At 39.6% G+C, this 20,552-nt stretch overlaps 1 protein-coding gene across 1 annotated transcript in view; it reads left to right on the top strand.

Annotated features, from left to right (window-relative positions):
* The window catches only part of LOC127567994 (connector enhancer of kinase suppressor of ras 3-like), a 177,859-nt gene that overhangs the window by 136,889 nt on the left and 20,418 nt on the right, over positions 1–20,552 (top strand). The window contains exons 15-22 of the mRNA XM_052011238.1: positions 3,043–3,093; positions 3,347–3,380; positions 3,618–3,787; positions 9,297–9,370; positions 14,732–14,803; positions 16,640–16,707; positions 16,813–16,901; positions 19,477–19,843. Of these exons, the coding sequence (XP_051867198.1) occupies positions 3,043–3,093; positions 3,347–3,380; positions 3,618–3,787; positions 9,297–9,370; positions 14,732–14,803; positions 16,640–16,707; positions 16,813–16,901; positions 19,477–19,843 (925 nt within the window). The remainder of the gene's footprint in view (positions 1–3,042; positions 3,094–3,346; positions 3,381–3,617; positions 3,788–9,296; positions 9,371–14,731; positions 14,804–16,639; positions 16,708–16,812; positions 16,902–19,476; positions 19,844–20,552) is intronic.

Raw genomic sequence — 20,552 nt, 5'->3', positions numbered from 1 at the left:
CCCTTCTGTTCAAAACATGCATGGAATGCATTAAGCTCATTGGGAAGGGATGCGCTGTTGTCAACGATGCTGCCCAACTTAGTTTTGTAGCCCGTGATAACATATAAGCCCTGCCACAACTGACGGCTGGTCTGGGACTCTATTTTGGACTGCTGTTATCTCTTAGCATCTCTGATAGCTTTACGGAGGTTGCATCTCGATTTCTTGTAAGGGTCAGCGTCACCTGATTTGAACGCTGCAGTCCTGGACTTGTAGGGAATGGATCTCCTGGTTCATCCATGGTTTCCAGTTTGGGGACACCAGGATTGTCCTCTTTGGTACACAGTCCTCAACTCACTTGCTGATGAAGTCTGCAACATTGGTGACAAACTCATCTAGGCTGGCAGCTGAGTCTTTGAACGTGGATCAATCTATTGACTCAAAGCAGTCATGTAAAAACTCATCTATTCCCTCAGACCAGCACTGTCTGACTTTCTGTACTGAATCCTCATGTTTCAGCTTCTGTTTGTACGTCAGGAGATGGAGAACAGCCTAGTGGTCTGATTTACCAAAGTGTGGGCAGGAAGTGGCTCAGTATCTTTTTCGGTTGTATAGCAATGGTCAAGGATGTTTGGGTCCCTAGTGGGACAGGAGATGTGCTGGTAGTATTTTGGTAACACACTCTTGAGGTTGACCTGGTTGAAGTCACCTGCAATAATGAAGAGGGCCTCAGAGTATCTGTTTCAAGGCTGTTGACCACAGAATAGTTCATTGAGTGCAAGCTTCATGTCCGTCTGGGGTGAGATAAGATTCAGGCAGCAGAACTTGAGAACAATTGAAATTTATTTGTGGAAGAGACAGGTCAGAATTGCACTGAGATGGTCATATTAGGAGATAACAAAGTTAGAGGTGGATAAGTGATAAATGCACCGAGACAGGAACAGAGCTCATCTATATTTCAGTTGCAAAAATGATTATAAAGAAAAACTTGCCAAGGATCTCAAGGACAACACTGAATGTGTTCACAGGTAGCCTAACACATGGAGGATAGTGAAGGAAACTCTGACCTCTTTACGAGAGGCAAGTGATGTAACTGAAATTTTGGAAATTGCTCACTTGGTAGTCGTATTTGTCTTTATTTTTGAGGATGAAGGACTAGAGATGGAAAACTGAATCAGGGTTGGGATAGGGGAAATATTTCAATATAACTTAAAATAATGGTGATGAAGAAAATAATGAGACTATACATGGACAAGTCTCCAGGACCAGATGGTTTCCCACCCAGAGTTGTAAAAGTAGTTTATGGAGTAATTGTAGATATTTCAATTGTGATCTGTCAAAATTATCTCAATTCATAAATTGCCCCCATGGATTAGAAATTTGCCAGTAGTGCACATGTAATTAAGAAGAAGGAAGAGAAACTAATTAATTGTAGGCCTATTAGGTTGCTGTTTGTGGAGGGGTTGCTAAAGCATTTGAATGAATATGAAATGATTGGAGGGAAGGATTTGTAATGGTTAATTTTCAAATGATTTAACATGGTGGTAGAGTGTCTATGGATGCTGTTTAAAAAGACAAAGAAAATATTTGATAAGGTTCCACATTAGACCCAACAAAAATATAAATGCATGGAATTTGATGCATAACAGGTATAATTTCCTAATATGGTCAGGGAGTAGGAGAAGGATATGCACCCGAATTGGCACTCTTTAATGAATGGAGGTGTTTTCCCAAGGATCCTGGTGAAAGGTACAGGGGGAATGGGAAAAAACATTTTTTAAATAGGGGTATGTTCTGGAATTCATTGCCTGAAAAAGCAATGAAAATACAGTTAATTGACATCTTTTTTTCAAAAGAGTTAGATGGGTACTTAAGGGAAAATAGTTTGTAGGGCTACCAGAAATGAGTGAGGAAATAGGACTGCCTCAACTGCTCTACAAAGAGCTGACAGGGACTTGACGGGCTGAATAGCTACCTCTGTGTTGTAACTTTTCTATGATTTATCCCTTAACCAACATCATTGAACTGATTTTCTGGTCATTAGTATATGCTGTTTATCGGACCTGGCTGTGCTCAAATGTGGTAATACATTACCTCTATTAAAAACAATATTGGAATTTCAAGAGATTGTGAAAGGAACAATATAAATGCCAGTTCTTTATCATAGTGGTAATTCAAAAGGACATCTGTTGAGCCTTCAGCTATATATGGTTCGTAAAGGACTAAAGAGCCAAATATCCAAATTTTCAGATGACAGGATCAAAGGCACTGCAAATACTGTGCTCAGGAGGTAGAATGGTAGAGAAGGATATTAAAAGATTGAGTGGGAAAACCTGTGGAAGTAGTTTCACATATAGATGTGAGAGGTCCACAATGCTGCAAGATGATTAGAACTTTATAAATGGGGAAAAGCTAGTAACTGCAGAGAAACAAGGAACTTTATACTTGTAAGTACAGAAATCTCTACAGTTCTTCGGGGATAAAATGATTTAGCATAGACCAAAGTTTAACACAGAACATCCAGTTGAAGTGTTGAATGAAACCACAATGTCACCATATCAGTGCAAATGATTTCTTCCATGTACTTTATCATCACATTATTGTACTTGGGTAAGTGACTCGATGGTGTTCTTCAAGAACTTTTGAATTCCAGTTTTGCCTGCAGGCTGAACAAGGTCGATATTTTGTGAACAGACTTACAAGGACACACTGCAGACTGGGAACTGCGTCAGCTGGTTCTGAGAAAGTGGCTTTAAAATCCCATGAACTTCAATGTCAGATAATCATGATCCTTCAAGTGGCAAAGACTAGAACATTCGTTTTCATCTATATTTGGACAACCATTTTATGACTTTGTAAAGATTGTGAAGACTGCCAAAGAAAATAAAATGGGTATAAAGTACAATGTGTTTTGAAGTATGACAACACGACCTAAACCCACAGAATTGTTTCCCACCTCAATGCTTTGCTTCCTGTTTACAGCTCACAGCCAAGCTCAACTTGTGATGTGTTAACTGAATTGACAATTTTCTAAATTATTTTAAAATTTATTTTTCATTACAGTCTTCCTCGGGTTCAGTCCCATCTGCAGGAGCAGCTAATGGCAACCCAGCTGTAAGTACACATTTGCCTTTGAAAAGTGCTCTGACCCCATCAGCCCAAGTGTGTGAGATCAGTGTGAAGGCCCATCCACAGGATGTTCACTTAAATCCTCATAATTGATTTTTTTTTTGTGTTTTGCAGCAGTAGCTGCTGCTAGATATCAGTAAAAGAGTTCATGACTGAGCTGGCTGCGTGCGTAGCAGTGCTTCAAACAGCTGTGCTCTTTAAAAGCAAATGATACATGTTATTTGTTTTATCTTCATAGGTTTTACTGCGTTCAACAAGAAAGAAGACTCGAGGTAACTTTGTTGTGCTGCTCATCCATATAACTCATTAGATCACAAGAAAGAGAAGTGCTCTGTTGAATAGGTCTGATTCTAGCTGCTGTTGTAATTAAAACGGCTTGAAGGTCAATAGTTATTTGAAGATGTTTTATTTAAAAGTACCATCTCAACACATAGTGGACTAAATTCGGTGTGAATTTGGTTTCAAAGTCTGCAGCAGACAGAGTGCTTCATTAGATTTGCTGTTTCTAGGAAGCTCAAATATGAGCAGAAGAAGAATTTCCTGCAAAGACCTTGGCCGTGCAGACTTCCAGGGATGGCTGTACAAGAAGAAAACCAACAAGGGTCTTATTGGCAACAAATGGAAAAAGTATTGGTTTGTACTGAAAGGGACCTACCTGTACTGGTACACCAACCAGGCTGTGAGTATACTCAGTTCTGATTGTCCTGATATTCCTGTGTCTTCACTTTAGTCTAGACTTGATTTATGATAAGCAATGCACTGTTTTAATCTCATTTAATGTGTCTATACATTGAACTACAATTAAGGGAGTTATAGATTGCATCACTTCCAAAACATGCGAGTACTCCTATTTTGCCATGCTGAATAAGAGAAACTAACTTGTGCAGTGTATGAAAAGGAGTGTTATTGCAAGGGTTGTTCCAAGATCCTCTTGTATATTTCTTGTAGTAACAGTGTAAACCCAATATAGTAACCCTACTTCCAGACTGAGACCCAAGGGTAAATTGTCAGCTCATCATCTTGGCCATGGCCCTGCAGATCAGACAAGAGGTTTGTGTCAAGGTGATGGTTATTGGCTAGGGACTCATAGGCAACCTATAGCAAACATGAGAAAAGATTAAACATTTCCACACCCACCATCGCTATCATTTTCTTAATATTCAATGTAGAGCCAAGGTTTCTGACAACAAAGTACTTGGGGAAGATATATTGTGTATGCTGGGTTTCTACAAATGCAGGTAGGTCTGGAAGCTTGGCCATGTATGTCGTTCAGAAATAAAGAAAGACTGGCATTTACAGAGAACCTTACAGGACCTCAGGATACCCTAAAGTACTTTAAAGTCAATAAAGTACTTTTGAACTATCTTTACCATTGCAGTATAGAAAAAACAGCAGTCAATTTACACAGGCAAACTCCCACAAAGAGCAGTGTGATGAAGAGCTGATAAACTGCTTCTGGTGGTGTTGAATGAGGAGTAAATATTAGTTGGGATACTGGGGATAACTCCCATGCTCTTGTTTGAAGTCTTTTAAATCCATTTGAGAAGTCCATTTGTATGAAAATTGGACTTGTGGCACAATGAAGTAACCAAACTGATTTGTAGATTTTTAATGGCAAATGACTGCAATGTATTTGTGCAATAAACAAATATAAAAAATATATTACTGCAACCTCCAACAGTCAAGAATACTCGGCAATAAGAACTCCTATATTTAATCAATGTGGTATCCATGCATTTCCAAGTATGTAATAATTTGGTTGAGATTAACCACACATCTGACATAAATAGCCCACCCTATATTGTGGGAAGAGAAAGATAAACATTTTAAAGTAAAAGGGCAATTGACTTAATTGACATTAAGGATCTGCACCGCTTTCCAAAGTATTTTCCCTGAAGAACACATTTTAATACTTAAAGTGTCACTTGACTGCAGATGCTATCATAAACCAAACAGCAATATAATTGTTCTAGATGTGAGTCCAGAAAGGAGATGAGGGAGTGGATGGCTGCAGAGGAGGCCACTGATTGGCTCCATGCAACTCATGACCACATCACTGTTTACTGCAACCCCACCTGGTGTCACAACCCATGGTTTGGGAAGACTGAATCCCAATTTAAACCCTCACAAAGAAATTTGAATCTAAACTCTGGAGAGTTGAAAGCAGGAGCACCATTTTATGATGCATTGTGATTTTGAAAGTTTAAAATGGTGCAAAGCAGATTATTATTAACACCTAACCTAAATCTAAAGTTTGAGTAGGGTGTGAAGGCACAGACCAACACCAGAGAAACGTTAAGTGAGACTTCCTTCACCACTGAATCATCGTGCTTTGACAATGGATTCATGCTGCATTTACACTTTTTTGCTGCTTCATTAGTGTGAAGCAAAATAACTCACATTGGTATCACATTTGCAGTGTGTACACACCCTTTATAGCGAGACAGTGGATTGAATTGTAGAACCGATTACTAATGGCTTTAATGGCAGTGTTGCCATATTCATAAGTAGATATTTCTGGAACCAGACAAGTTCTGGGAATTACACACAAAATGCTGGAGGAACTCAGCGGGTCAGGCAGCATTGATGGAGGGAAATAGTGGATGTTTTGGGTTGAGACCCTTTATCTGGACTGTCAGTCCAGATCATCAAACAGTCCAGATGAAGGGTCTCAACCCAAAACATCCACTATTTCCCTCCATCAATGCTGCCTGACCTGCTGAGTTCCTCCAGCATTTTGTGTGTTGCTCCAAATTCCAGCCTCTGCAGCCTCTTGTGTCTCTAAGTTCTGGGAATTGACAGGAATTGCTCGCTTCTATTTTAATGTTTTTATTCTGGCAATGGTTCAATTTTTCAATAGATGCATTATTTGTAGAGTAAGCTTTTAATAAGCTTAATTGTACAAATGTTAGTTGCAATAATTTATCATTTTAATACAATGCATCAGTTCATGTTCCTAAGCACAAAGCTGATAAAGGGCCTTTAAGAATGTGATAACATTTAGGAATTAAACTAAAGATATTCCACGATAACATTCTTTTAAAAAAAAACTGTCTTCTCAGTCTTCTTGTCTCCGACAACGTCTTGAATATTTTGAATATATTTAGTAGATCTGTACATAAAAGTTAAAAAGCATTCATTCCTCCTGCCAGTTAAATCTGATTTGAGTAACAAATGATTGCCTTGCTCGTCTATGAAAATATTTACATAACGTTCAACATGTTCTGCAAATGGTTCACCTCATTACCATCTGGTTGCAGTGTTAAGTTCAAAAGCCATCAAGGAGAGGTGAGAAGGGTGTTAGAAGTTCTGCTCAAAACCACAGGATGATGTTGAATTCTCTGCAGGGGGCTTTGGAATGAGAGAATAGTGAGACTAACATTAGTTTGATTGATATTTTTCATCAATGTTTGTATTCTGAGTTGTTGAATCATGGGCCTTTGATTGTTAAACATAGAACAGTACAGCACAGTACAGGCCCTTCGGCCCACGATGTTGTGCTGAACTATATAAACCCTATCCACATTCAATCTATCCCCCTCTCTACCTCACCTCCCATAACCCTCCAGTTTTCTTTCGTCCATGTGCCTATCCAGTAGTCTCATAAATGACCCTATCCTATCAGCCCCTACCACTACCCCCGGCAATGCATTCCAGGCACCCACCACTCTCTGTGTAAAAAAAACCTACCTCTGACATCTCCCCTGAACTTTCCTCCAAGCACCTTAAATGGGTGACCTCTAGTATTGGCCATTGCCACCCTAGGGAAAAGATGCTGGCTGTCCACTCTGTCTATGCTTCTCATAATCTTATATACCGCTATCAAGTCGCCTCTCATCCTCCATCACTCCAAAGAGAAAAGCCCTAACTCGCTCAACTCTCCTCGTAAGACATGCTCTCCAACCCAGGCAGCATCCTTGTAAATCTCCTCTGCATCCTCTCCAAAGCTTTCACATCCTTCCTATAATGTGGTGACCAGAACTGAACACAATATTCCGAGTGTGGTCTAACCAGATTCTTACAGAGCTGCAACATTACCTCGTGGCTCTTGAACTCAATCCCCCGGCTAATGAAGGCCAGCACACCATACGCCCTCTTAACCGTCCGATCCGTTTGTGCGGCAACTTCGAGGGAGATATGTACTTGGACCCCAAGACCCCTCTGTTCCTCCACACTGCTAAAAATCCTACCATTAACCATGTACTCTGCCTTCAAGTTCATTCTTCCAAAGTGTATCACTTCACACTTCTTCGGATTTAACTTAAGCTGCCACTTCTCCACCCAGCTCTGCATCCTAAATCCCATTGCAACCCACGACAACCTTCTTCACTATCGACTACACCACCAACCTTCGTGTCATCTGCAAACTTACCGACCCATCCTTCCACTTCCTCATCCAAATCATTTATAAAAATCACAAAGAGCAGAATTCCCAGAACAGATTCCTGCGGAACACCACTTGTCACCGACCTCCAGGTCAAATACCTCCCTTCTGCAGCCACTTTCTGCCTTCTGTGGGCAAGCCAAGTTCAAATCCACACAGCCTATCTTCCATGGATCCCATACCTCGTGACTTTCTGAATGAGCATACCATGGGGAACCTTGTCAAACGCATTGCTAAAATCCACATATACCACATCCACCACACTACCTTCATCAATTTGCCTTGTCACTTCCTCAAAAAAACTCTATTAGGCTTGTGAGGCACAACCTGCCCTTCACAAAGCCATGTTGACTATCCCTAATAAGATTATGCTTCTCCAAATGCTCATAAGTCCTGTCCCTAAAAATCCTCTCCAATAGTTTGCCCACCACTGATGTAAGACTCACTGGTTTATAATTCCCAGGATTATCCCTTTTACCTTTCTTGAACAATGGAACAACATTTGCCATCTTCCCATCTTCTGGTACCACTCCTGTGGCCAGGGAGGACTCAAAGATCATCATTAACATTCCAGCAATCTCTTCCTTCACTTTCCATAGTAACCTGGGGTATATCCTGTCTGACCCCAAGGACTTACCTATCCTAATGCTTTTTAGTAGCTCCAACACTGCTTCTTTCTTAACCTCGACATGCTCCAACAGATTTGCCTGTTCTACGCTAACTTCACATTCATCTAAGTCCCTCTCCCTGGTAAACACTGAAGCAAAATATTCATTTAGGACCTCCCCTACCTCCTTCGCCTCCAGACACATTTTTCCCTCCTTATCCCTGAGTGCTCCTACACTCACCCTAGTCATCCTCTTGTTCCTCACAAACGTGTAGAACACCTTAGGGTTTTCCTTAACCCTACTTGCCAAGGCCTTCTCATGTCCCTTCTTAAGCTCCTTCCTGGCTACATTATAACTCTCAAGAGCCCTGTCTAATTTTTGCTTCCTAAACCTTAAATATGCTTCCTTCTTCCTCTTGACTAAACCTTCCACCTCTCCTGTTAACCATGGTTCCTTCACCCTACCATCCTTTCCTTGTCTCAGCAGGACAAACCTATCTAGAACCCCATGTAAGTGGTCCCTCAACAACCTCCACATTTCTGTGGTGCATTTACCAGAGGACAGCTGTTCCCAGTTTACACTCCCAAGTTCTTGCCAAATACCATTGTAATTTTCCCTCCCACAATTAAATATTTTCCCATACTGTCTGCTCCTATCTTTGTCCATAGCTATGCTAAAGGTCAGGAAGTTGTGGCCATTATCCCCAAAATGCTCGCCCACCGAGAGGTCTGTCACCTCACCAGGTTCATTGCCTAGTACCAGATCCAGCATGGCCTCTCCTCAGGTCAGCCTGTCTACATACTGTGTCAGGAATCCTTCCTGTACACACCTGACAAATTCTGCCACATCTAAACCTTTTGCACTAAGGAGGTGCCAATCAATATTAGGGAAGTTGAAGTCTCCCATGATAACAACCCTGTTATTTTTGCACCTCTCCAAAGTCTGCCAACTTTTGCCTGGTTTGTGAAAAGCCAGAAGATGTGTGCAAAATAGTAACATTGTGGGGGAATGGAGGTTTGTGGCATTATAGGAGTTTAATACAATTTGCTTTCACATTATCTTTGCTCTGGTCGGATATCTGTGTTTGATCCATTTTAAAGTACTAATTGATCAAAACACAAGTCTTGACAAACAATCTCTTGGACAATTATTGAGCCCTTCTTTGCTAAATGAAGCCAATTCTACCTTTTCCACAGGCAGAGAAAGCCGAAGGCTTCATTAATTTACCAGAGTTCAAAATTGATCAAGGCACAGAATGCAAAAAGAAACAGTAAGTTGTGCAATAATTTGCTTCATAGAATTTACAAAGCAAAGCACATTATTTTATGTGAAAACAGAAAACACAGGAAGTACTCAGCAGGTCAGGCAGGATCCTGTGGCCTGAGAAACAAATTTGATATTTCAAATCAGTAACGGTTCACTGAGTTAGAAACCAAACAATACTCTTAAGGTACAGAGAAGGAGAGGGGTGGAGCGAACAAAGGGAATGTATGTGATGCAGTGGAGACCAAGAGAGACTGAATGATGTAAGTGGTGGTGATGCCAGCTGAGAGAGGGAACCGAAGGCTTGTTAATTCTAAGTGATCTGTCAGGAGGAGATGCAAATTGAATTGAAACAGAGGAGGAGAGAAAAGAAAAGGTAAAGGGAAAAACAATGCTGGAACTGCACACCGGGAAATAAAACACCACAGATGCTGGAAATCTGAAATAAAACACAATGCTGTTTACAGATCGAGTAGGATCTTCAGAGAGAGGGAAACAGAGTTAATGTTGATGACATTCGTCAGAACTAGCAATAATGTAAGTAGTTCAGCCAGGTGAAGGAGGTTGTGTTGAGGAGGACTCACTGGGCCTCTGTTCAAGGAAGAAAGAAGGGGATTTGAGCCCAAGAATGAATATGTAATATTCCTTTTATATAGAGACCTGGTGAAACTGTAGCTGGATTACTCTGCACAGGTCTGGCCTTTATACAAAAGGAAGAAGATGCTTACAAGAGTTAGAGTGCCACAAAGGTTTACCAGGTTGATTCTTGGAATTGGTTGTGGTGGGAGGGTTGTCCCAACCAGAGCGATTAAGCAGACTTGGCCTAATCTCAATTAGTTTAGAAAAAAGAGAGATGATCTCAATGAAACATACAAAATGCTCATGGAACTTGTCATGGTTGATGTATAGATGGTATTTTCCCTGCCTGGGGTATTGGTTTATTATTGTCACTTGTACCGAGGTACAGAGAAAAACTTGTCCTGCATACCAATCGTACAGGTCAATTCATTACACAGTGCAGTTACATTGAATTAGTACAGAGTGCATTGATGTAGTACAGGTAAAAACAATAACAGTACAGAGTAAAGTGTCACAGCGACAGAGAAAGTGCAGTCCAATAAGGTGCAAGGTAACAACAAGGTAGATTGTGAGGTCAGAGTCCATCTCATCGTGTCTAGAACCAGAGGTCACAGTCTCAGAATAAGGGCTTAGACATTCAGGACTGAGCTGAGAAGAAATATCCTCATTCTGAGGGCGGTGAACCTTTGGAAATGTCTACCCAACAGGGCGGAGGAGACTCGGTTACTGAGTATATTCAGTGAGATCATGGCTAACCTTTTACCTTAGCACTTCTTTCCTACAATAACCCCATATCTTTCAATTCTTTAAAATATAAATACCTACCATAGAGGCACTGTAGTAAAAGATCACCCATGATCTTATTGACCAGCAGAGTCAACAGAAGGGCCCAATGACCCACTCCTGTTTCGGTTTCTTATGGGTCTCAGATGGAGAGAGTGAATGTCCAAGATGAAAACGAGTTCTTGGGTCAGGAGCTGTCAAAGTTGTGGAGGATGTCAGAGGCTACAGAGACATTAGTAGGATAAGAATAGATGAGGGAAGAAAGAACAGAGTCTAGTCAGGAAGAAGTAATTCCCTGGGTCAAAAATGTACCATAACGATGGTCTACCAATCAGTCCTGCTTGTAGATCTTGGGGAGGAGATAGAAGTGGGCTGGGTGTGGTTGTGGGAATACGAGGCTGGAAGCTGTGAAGGAAAAATTCCAAGTGGGATTGAGGGCAGTGGCTGTCTGGGAGCCGATATGCTGTTGTTGGGCCTCACCTTCCAGATCACCCCTGTCCTCTCTTCCTCCGGCCATTGTTAAGATTGAGGAGATGCATTTTGGCACATGACAGCCTTCAGGTCAGAGCACTGCATTCAACAACTTCAGATAACCAGCCTTTGCAGTTTGTATCAGAACTGACCAATACTGACGAAAGATTGAAGCATGTGCTGCCAGACCTGCAGAGGATTTCCAGCATGCCCCTTTGTTATTTCAGCTTTCTTGCATCTGTAGTGTTTTGCTTCTCCAATGTGCATCTTAGAGATCCTGTTATCCTTCTTCTCCTTCTGCTTCCCCTCCTACTCGGTGCAAACAGGAATGTGACATTCAAAACCTCTTGCTCTTCATCCAATCACAGAAATCCTCTGTCCTCTCCGCCTTCATCCGCCACACACCCCACCCCCTACACCTTCTCTACAAATTAAAACTTGTTTGGTTCCTCTCAGTTCTGATGAAAGGTCTTCAACCCGAAGCATTAGATGTTTTTCTCTTCACAGAGAGAAGGACCCAATATTGACACCCAGGAACTTGAAGCTGCTCACACTTTCCACCACTGACCCCTTCTTTCTTTCTTCAATCTTTTTATTCAATTTCAAATTAGTGTACATAACATTAGTGATTATACACATGGTGCGAAGAGATTGGGATAACAGTAATAGTTAATATATACACTCACAGGGAGTAAAATATATAATCTGAACCTCCTAATCACTTACTAAGTGAGCATGATACAAAAATAATTGAAAAGAAATTTAATTATATGAAAAGAGAACCACCAAATTAAAAAAAATAATAAATAAAAGCAAACCAAAAACTTCAAAAAAAACTGGACTGATATTTCTTCAGTTTAAAAAAAATATTATTATGTTGTTAGCTCCGCTGCTCTAGCTGTCCCCTTAATGAGGACTGGTGTGTGTTCTCCCGACTTTCCCTTCCTGAAGTCCACAATCAATTCCTTGGTCTTGCTGACGTTCAGTGCAAGGTTGTTGTTGGGATTTTACCAACAATGGTGGTGTTGTCGGCAAATTTATAGATGGCGTTTGAGCTGTGCCTAGCCACGCAGTCATGAGTGTAGAGAGAGTAGCACAGTGGGCTGAGCACGCATCCTTGAGGTGCGCCTGTGTTGATTGTCAGTGAGGAGGAGATGTTATTACCGATCCGTGCTGGCAGTGGTCTCCCAATGAGGAAGTCAAGGATCCAGTTGCAGAGGAAGGTACCAAGAGTCAGGTTGAGAAGTTTGGTGGGTATTACTGAGGGGGTAGTGGTATTGAACGCCAAGCTGTAATCAATAAACAGTTTAATTACAAATATACCTGGGAGCTTCCAAGAAAACTTTGTTAAATGAATAATATATCCTATGAGGCCATTTGCCTTTTCTCATTGACTAAAAGTAAAACACTTCGGAGTGGGTTGCAGTCTAATGTTTTATTCAAAAGGAAGCCCTTACAAATGATTAGTCATAAAGCACTGAAGTCCCACCCTAGATTAGGTGCTCCTGTTTGAGATGGACTCTTGCAGTTGGAGTCTCTGACTCGTGCAACACCAGAATCAACTCAGGTAATCTGTCACCAAGATTGTCCAATGTTTGCTTGTGTAAGAATTGTTCCAAAGGTCATTGAGAAACATAGCCCAGAAACAGGCCCATCAGGCCACCAAATCCACATTAACCACCTCTAAACCCATTTACACTGATCCAGCACTAATCTCATTTTATTCTCCCCACAACTCCATCAACTCCCCACAAATTCTTTCACCCACCTACAGATAAGGAGCAAGTTATGGTGGTTGCGTGACTTTGGGATGTGGGAGGAAACCCATGTGATCACAGGGAAAATGTTCAATCTCCACACAGACAGCACCAGAGGTCAGGATTGAAATGAGGTTGCTGGAGCTGTGAGGCAGCAGTTCTACTAGCTGTACTAGTGTGGTAGAAGTATCTATTCTAATGTGCAATGTAACATTGTAACCTTAAGGTCAATCCACAACTTAACGCAATGTTGTCTTCTGTCACAGAAAGTAACCAAGACACTGAAAATGAGACTGGAAGTGGGAAATGTTCTAAATTTTAAAAAAGAACCACTTGTAACCAGGCCCCAGTTAAGAATCAATTTTACTAATCAGGCAATAGACAGTGAGTGGGTTTCTGCTGACATTGCTCAGTCACTCACAAAGAACTGTTCCCCCCATGGCATTACTCATTACTATGCTCAATTTGAACAGTCTGAGAAGATTTTCATAATTTAATCATAAAGGCAAAGAAATCCCAGAATTAAGGCAAATGTTGGGTTACCATGTGACCACATTTGCTCAGTTTTTAGCCAGATACATGAATAAAAATTATATATGTCAAAATGTAGCCCTCTATTTTGTAGTTTGCTGCATGTTATGTACTGTTATATAGACTTGGAGCAAACTCATAAACACCACGTACAAAGAAGTAATGAGATGGCAAGGGTTGGTTTGGCCTCTGCCTTTATTGCTTTGTACAGTCCCTCACATATCCTGAGATTACTAACTAACCATCCTAAGATCCTGAAGGTAGAGTGTTTCTGGATGTCAGTGTGTTTTTGCAGCAGATGGGGTGATCTAAAGCCAAACATAAACTCCATCTTAATTTTGTAATAAAAGCAGAGAATGATGATGACTTTTTACTGTGGATTCATGATGATTTTATATGTAAAATAAGTGGATGCAAAAGTATTATTCTCAATTTTTTTTTAATATTTAATGTCCTGGGTTTAATTTCTCAGCCAAAAGTTTACTTTAGAACTAGTCACTGCTTAATAAAGTACACTCTTTGACTTGTCAAGCCCATATTTTCTACAGATGCATCCAATTAATTTAAGCACGTTAATCATAAGAAAACGTGGAACAATAAGTATGAAGGGATAGTGACGTGGTTTAGGCAGGCTCAAAACCTATATAATTTGAAAACTATTTACAAAATGGGTTGCAACTCCACAAGTAATTTGCAAACATTATGTTCTTCAACAAGTTTACAAAATGGAGGGAAAAATTGCAGCCAAGGGAGGAAATTAAGGCAATAAGTAATCTCAAACCAAAAACAAATTCAATTTCCCAAGTAAACTGGAAGAAAGGAGCTACAATCAATAAACAGACTTTGCCAAATGTTTTTGGGAAAAAGACAAAAACAAATGTAAACCATGTAAGGAGAGTACAAGTACATTTTTTCTACATGGGTAAAGCTAAAATGCTTATGTGGATCAGTTTGTTTATGGCCAAATATGTTGACCATAAAGAGCCTTGTAAAAAAGCAATAAATATTGGTGCAGTTCTTTGAACTATAACATTTAGAAATTATCAATTTTATTTAATTTGAAACACAATTTTCAAAAATATGAAGGTTTTTACAAATTATGTTAATGCTTTAGTGTAATATTAGTTCGAGACCAATACTGGAAGTTACTGTTAGTTTGAAGATCGACAATATAACGGTAAAACTTGACGAATTCTATTCACTTAAAGTTTGTCCCTTTTTTATCTATTTTCTGTTTTCTAATCAAGTGCAATAAAGGCCAGCCATTCTAAACTCAAAAGCTTCTACTTTGCTGCAGAGAATGCTGATGACATGAGCACGTAAGTAACCAGTGGTTGGGCTGTTTTTGTGGGTTTAGAGGTGATACCATGGTGTGTTTATTATATGGTGGATTAACAATATCTTTCAGTTTTAATCTGCTTCAAGAAATCCAATGCTCATGCTAACCAAACTTAGGAGAGTTCGAAAATAAAGGGAAGTAACTTGTGGTTAGAGGTTGCTAGCTTGCAATCTTAAAAATCAGCGGGGAAGTAAAGATTGAGAAACACATAGATTTCCATGGTAATGAGATTGTAGTAAAGAATAAATTAGAGGTGACTGCAATGAAACTTGATTTCAACACTAGTGAAAATATAAAGAGGGTGAATCGTGCAGAACATTTTCATAAGATACATAATGCAGAGCTAAATTTACAATGACTGTTCAGAAAAAAATATTATATATACTGTGTGTATGAATGTCTTTCTTGAGAAGCCAATAAATAAAAAGGAGAATAGAATTCATTTCAAAGCTGGGTTAGCTATAACAGCATTTGTAAAAAAAAAGATGAGTAAATGATTGGAAAGAAAAGAAAGGTTAGAGGCTACAGGATTGCATTTTAGATGAAAGGTTTCTTCTAGTATCCTGAGCAGAAATGTCTCCTCAAATATATGAGTTACATGCAAGTCTTTTAAAAAAACCTGTGCTTTATGGAGGCTTGGGTCTTAATAGGAGAAATGTTATTTAATATAAAAGGGAAGAAAGAACTACCTGCACTTGCAGTGACATGGTTAACTTCCACCAGGGCAATGATCCTAGCTCCCTTCAGATCTAACCCTTCGCAATGGTCCACTTCCTTACTGTCCAATACTAATGCTAGTATTTCACAAAATAGACCCCTCCTTCACACACACCCATTCCTTTTGCCAGTTGTTGTCTTTCCTACAGTTTTTATCTCTGTACCAGTTTCTGTGATTATTCAGAACAAGGAAGTTTGGGAGAAAGGAGTGTTGATGAAGTCATATAAAAATAGAAAAATTGTCAATGACTTCACAGAGAGTTTAAGGAGAAATTATATACACACAAAATAGTGATGGTTGGTGGCCATATGATAGTTACTTGATTGAAGTGCATGATGCCAAAATCTTATTTTCAAGCAAGAGCAATAATTCTGTAAGATTAAAGGCAGAATGAGCATTGTTATTTAGAAGTGCTTCCTGTTGCACTTGTAGTTGTGGTTCTAGTAGATTCACTTTCTTGATCTGCACTACAGTCTGCCAGTTGAATTATATAAAGTATACTGCACAAGCAACTGATGGAATTGAAAAGAACAAAGAAGCTGTTGAGGGCCTCAAAACAATACCAAATAAATAAAAGTCCAGCACAGTCCCTGGACCTCACATTAATGAGCAGTGACTTCAGTCACAGCCCCATTAATACTTGCTGATACTGGGAATAAAACCGAAAGCACCGATCTTGTCTTTGCCTGATGTTAACACACATTTATTTCCCAGCAGGGATCACTTGATAGGATTCCCAGCCAATATTTGCCATCCCTAGGGAAATATAGAATGCTTCATAGCAAACAAATTGAAAGATGTTAATCCAAGCCAAGATGAAATATGAGAGTCCCTTACTGTGTATGGTTCATCACTGCACCAAATAGTCATGTATCCATGGTCTAATGGAAATTCCAAAAATATATATCTTCATCATGCAAACAGTTTGATATTTTTATTGTTGAGATCTGGAAAGAGTACCAAAAGATTTCAACTACACTTTTAAAGATTTGCAAGGGAATAATACAATTTACATTTGGAAAGTAAATTAGTAAATTCATTGTTACTGACAGCAATTTGTTGAATTGAAGATACCCACAATCCTCATTATTCTTTCAGATGGATTAATAAAATGGGATTAGCTGCCATTGAGTATGTTCTACCAGCCTCGGAAGCAAAAACTGAAGGTATATACTCTTTTTGGTACGAGAACAATATTCACTAAAGTGTCCAGTGTGTTTTATTGTCTGTTTTCTAAATTTCTGGCAATGATGAATTCCTTCTTGCTGCAGAATGTTGGAGTGAGAGTGAACAAGAGGATGCAGAGGTTCCAACAGAGACACCACCCCCATCACATGCATCGCAACCACAAGAACGTCATGTAAGTGTCAATTTATATCCCAGTGAAGAACATCCTGTATGCTGGTTTTAGTACCCGGATATGTTTGTAAGCTAGAGGCACAGAAATACACAAGGATAGATCCCGCCTCGTTAGAACAACCATTGGGCAGAATAGAGAGAGACAGCACAGAAACAGGACTTTCAACCCACCAAGTATGTGCCAACTATCAAGCACTCACTTAAATTTATCCTAATACATTCTCCCAATATCCCCAACAACGTCACCTATATTCTACCACTGACCGACACACTGGGGGCACTTCACAATGGCCAGTTAACCTACCAACCCCCATGTCTTTGGGATGTGGGAGGAAACCAGAGCACCCAGAGGAATCCCACGTGGTCACTGGGAGAACATGCAAATTCCACACAGACAGCACCGGAACTCAGGATTGAACCTGGATCTCTGGTGCTGTGTGTGCCACCCAGGCTTGCAACTTTGATCAAAATGCTCCTGCCCAGCACTCCAGACAAGAGTGTTTTGCTGACATTTTTAGTTTGAACATGCAAAACACCTGCTATTTATTTTTTGTGAAGGAAAAGGCAAAATAGAATCTTAGTCAACTCTTTGAATATGTAAATGATCTAGTCATTCAATAGAAGAGCATGCCAAGTTTTGGAAATTGTGTTGATCTGCCTTCATAGTGGATCAAATTTCCTTTTGGGCAGCTATGGCATCATCAAAGTTATAAAATGTAAAGTAAAACTAAGTCGATCAGGATTTCATGATTTGGTGATCCTTGCACTTGTGTTTCAAAAGATTGATTACTGAAGGAGGACTGAAAAACTGAGAAGGATAATACTCTGACAGCAAGGGTCATAGAAAAGACTAACTTTGAGCGATAGGTTGTGCAGGCTTAAATTTCAGCTTTAGAGATGTGCAAGTGGGAAGGTAAGTGCAAAGGACATTTCTGGGCTCTATGAGGAACAAGGGAAAATTACAATAGATATTCATTGCAATAGGAAAGGACACACAAGAAGTACCACAGAAGGAAGCCATTAAAAACTAGTTGTGAGACAATATTTCACACATCAGCCACATCCTTTTTCATACATCTGATTCAGAGTGCAAGAGGAGTATAATATTGATCTCCTTATTTAAGGAAACATGTTCATGCAGTTCAGGGAAGGTTTACTAGACTGATGCCTGGAACAGGCAAATTGTCTTAAGGGGAAAGGTTGGACAGGCAGGGCTGGTATCCGAGATCCTGAAGGGCCTTGACAAGACAGATATGGAGAGGATTTTTCCTCTTTGGAGCGAATCAGGAACCAGGGGTCACTGTTTAAAAAGGCAGAGATGAGGTGATTATTTTTATTTCTCTGAAGGTTAAAATCTCTGGAAGGTTACCATTGGGCGGACAGGATGCAGAGTTGAGATTGCAGTCAGATAACTGGAGCAGGCCTAAGGATCCAAGTGCCCTACACTTGCTCCAATTTGTGTGTTTGTAAATTTGTAATATATTTTACATACATATAATCATCCTTATTCTTGCTGATAATAAAGAATTTTCCATTTTTTTGAAAGAACTTATGTTTCATTATATAAGTTGTTGACAAAAAACTTGAATGCAGGTTATCAGTGGAGGAAGATTTGGAGCTAACCATGAGATTAGATGAAACGGTGACCTACAACATAGCAGATGAAGAACAGCTATAAAGAAAAAGCTTATAGGATTATTATTCATTGGAGTTGAAAGTATTGAAAGGAACTCTATATTTGATGGAGTATAGAAGAGAGAAGAATGCAGTGAATTGTCTGTTGTGCTGCGAGATGTCCTCAGTCTATGGACATGTAGGGAGTGTGATCTAAAATAAACTAATGAAAGTAGAATGTGAATTATCAGCAAAAAAGTGAATGGAACTGGCTTTTGGAGAAGGCAATTAATTGATCACAAGAAAGGAACTGTGGAGGAGGGAGGAAAGAGGCTCTGACAACCCTTAGGTTCTGGTTCAAGTTCAAATTTATTGTCATAGGCATACATACACAGGTTATAAATGCCATGAAAATGAGCTTTTTGCAGCAGCAGCACAGTACAAGACAAGGACAAACCTAAGTTAACACATACTTAAATTAATATAAATTATACATAACTTACATGTGATGTTGCTGGTAAAAGTGTCTAATAATTAGTTAATCACAGTATTGACAGAGCAAAATTGAGAAGAAACTCAGAGCTTTTTGGGTACTTTATGCTGATGCAAATTCTACTTGTAGATTTGAGTGCGGGTTTAATGTAAGTGCAGTATTGTATACTAAGATTTCAAGACCTCATTTCTGTGGTTCAGCTAGATGATCAATATCCCAGGGTATTAGTCAAAGAAGAGAAATTCAGCTACTGCCCTACACAATCCTCCTCCTTTGGTAGTTACTTATTGACCAACCTTTTGCTGCCTACCATATTTGCTCAACTTTAGTTTCTTTGAAACCTTTAGGATATTGTTTGGAGAGATGTGATATGGTGCTGCATAAATGTATACAGTAACAGTCTAAAGTGCAGATAATATACACGATTTAGAATAAACTGGGCTTTGCTCTGGATTTTCCAATCCCACAGACACCTCCACTTCAGTTTCCATTCACATCCAGCGAAACATCAATTTCATTTTCTTCGGAAAGCACGGCATCATCCGCATCAGCATCAGCAGCTTCACTATCACAACGTTCCTCTCAGGGACGACAATCCTGGCATGACATTGTTAATTCATCACATTACAATATTGAAAGCCAGTCATCAACATCTGATCTACAAAATAGTGCGGGACCGTCACAGCAAGTAATACGTGGAAGTGCTAAAGATGAGCTGAATAGGATTACTTCTGAATCAGACGGGAATCTGACTGCAAGAGTAACAGAATTCGTTCTTGGGGGAGAAGCTACTGAAAATTCAGAACACTCAGCTGTTCTAAGCACATGTGAGAAAGGTAAGACTATCCATTTAGCTCATTTTATTTCCCAAAGATCTTTCCTCTATTTGCTTCTGAATATTTCAATTTTTATTGGAGCTAAGATTGAATGGACACCAGCTGCACTTTGGAAACCACAAATGAATGAATCTGAAAGCCAAGAATGCTGGAAACATTTTAATTATTATCGAGGCATCACGGCCAAGTCTTCCCAATGTGAATCTTTTGATGGGATTGAAGGTGGCATTGTACCATTGTAATTTTTACACGTGGTGCCTCATAGGATATTTATTTGCGATGACAGCATGTACAGTCAGTTAAATACATCAAAACGTTAAGTCTGGGAGTAGTGTTTTCATCCACATTAGCAAAATTACTGTAAACCAGTGAGAGTGTCAAAGCCTTATTCTCTTTCGCATTGTCCCTTCTATTCATCACCATGAATAAGCCACACATGATGATCAGTGTGGCAGATTGGTAGTTCTCTGTTTCAATAGTGAGAACAATTTACAAATGAAATGGATAATTAATTAAATTTAAATTTAAAAGTAACTAGAATTATTTGGAAACCAAAGGTTTTCATTTTGATGTGATCAAAATGACTGTGAAGATGTTGCCAAAATGTTGGTTTAAGGCTATAGTAGCTGTATTGTGAATAAATCTTCACAATGCTGGTTTTGAGGAGTTCATACAGAACACATGGAATTAATTGGACTTATTATGAAAG

Source organism: Pristis pectinata, chromosome 3 (genome assembly GCF_009764475.1).
Source record: "Pristis pectinata isolate sPriPec2 chromosome 3, sPriPec2.1.pri, whole genome shotgun sequence".
Lineage (NCBI taxonomy): Eukaryota > Metazoa > Chordata > Chondrichthyes > Rhinopristiformes > Pristidae > Pristis > Pristis pectinata.
Note: the sequence above shows the minus strand (reverse complement) of the source record. Positions and strands in the feature narration are given on the sequence as shown.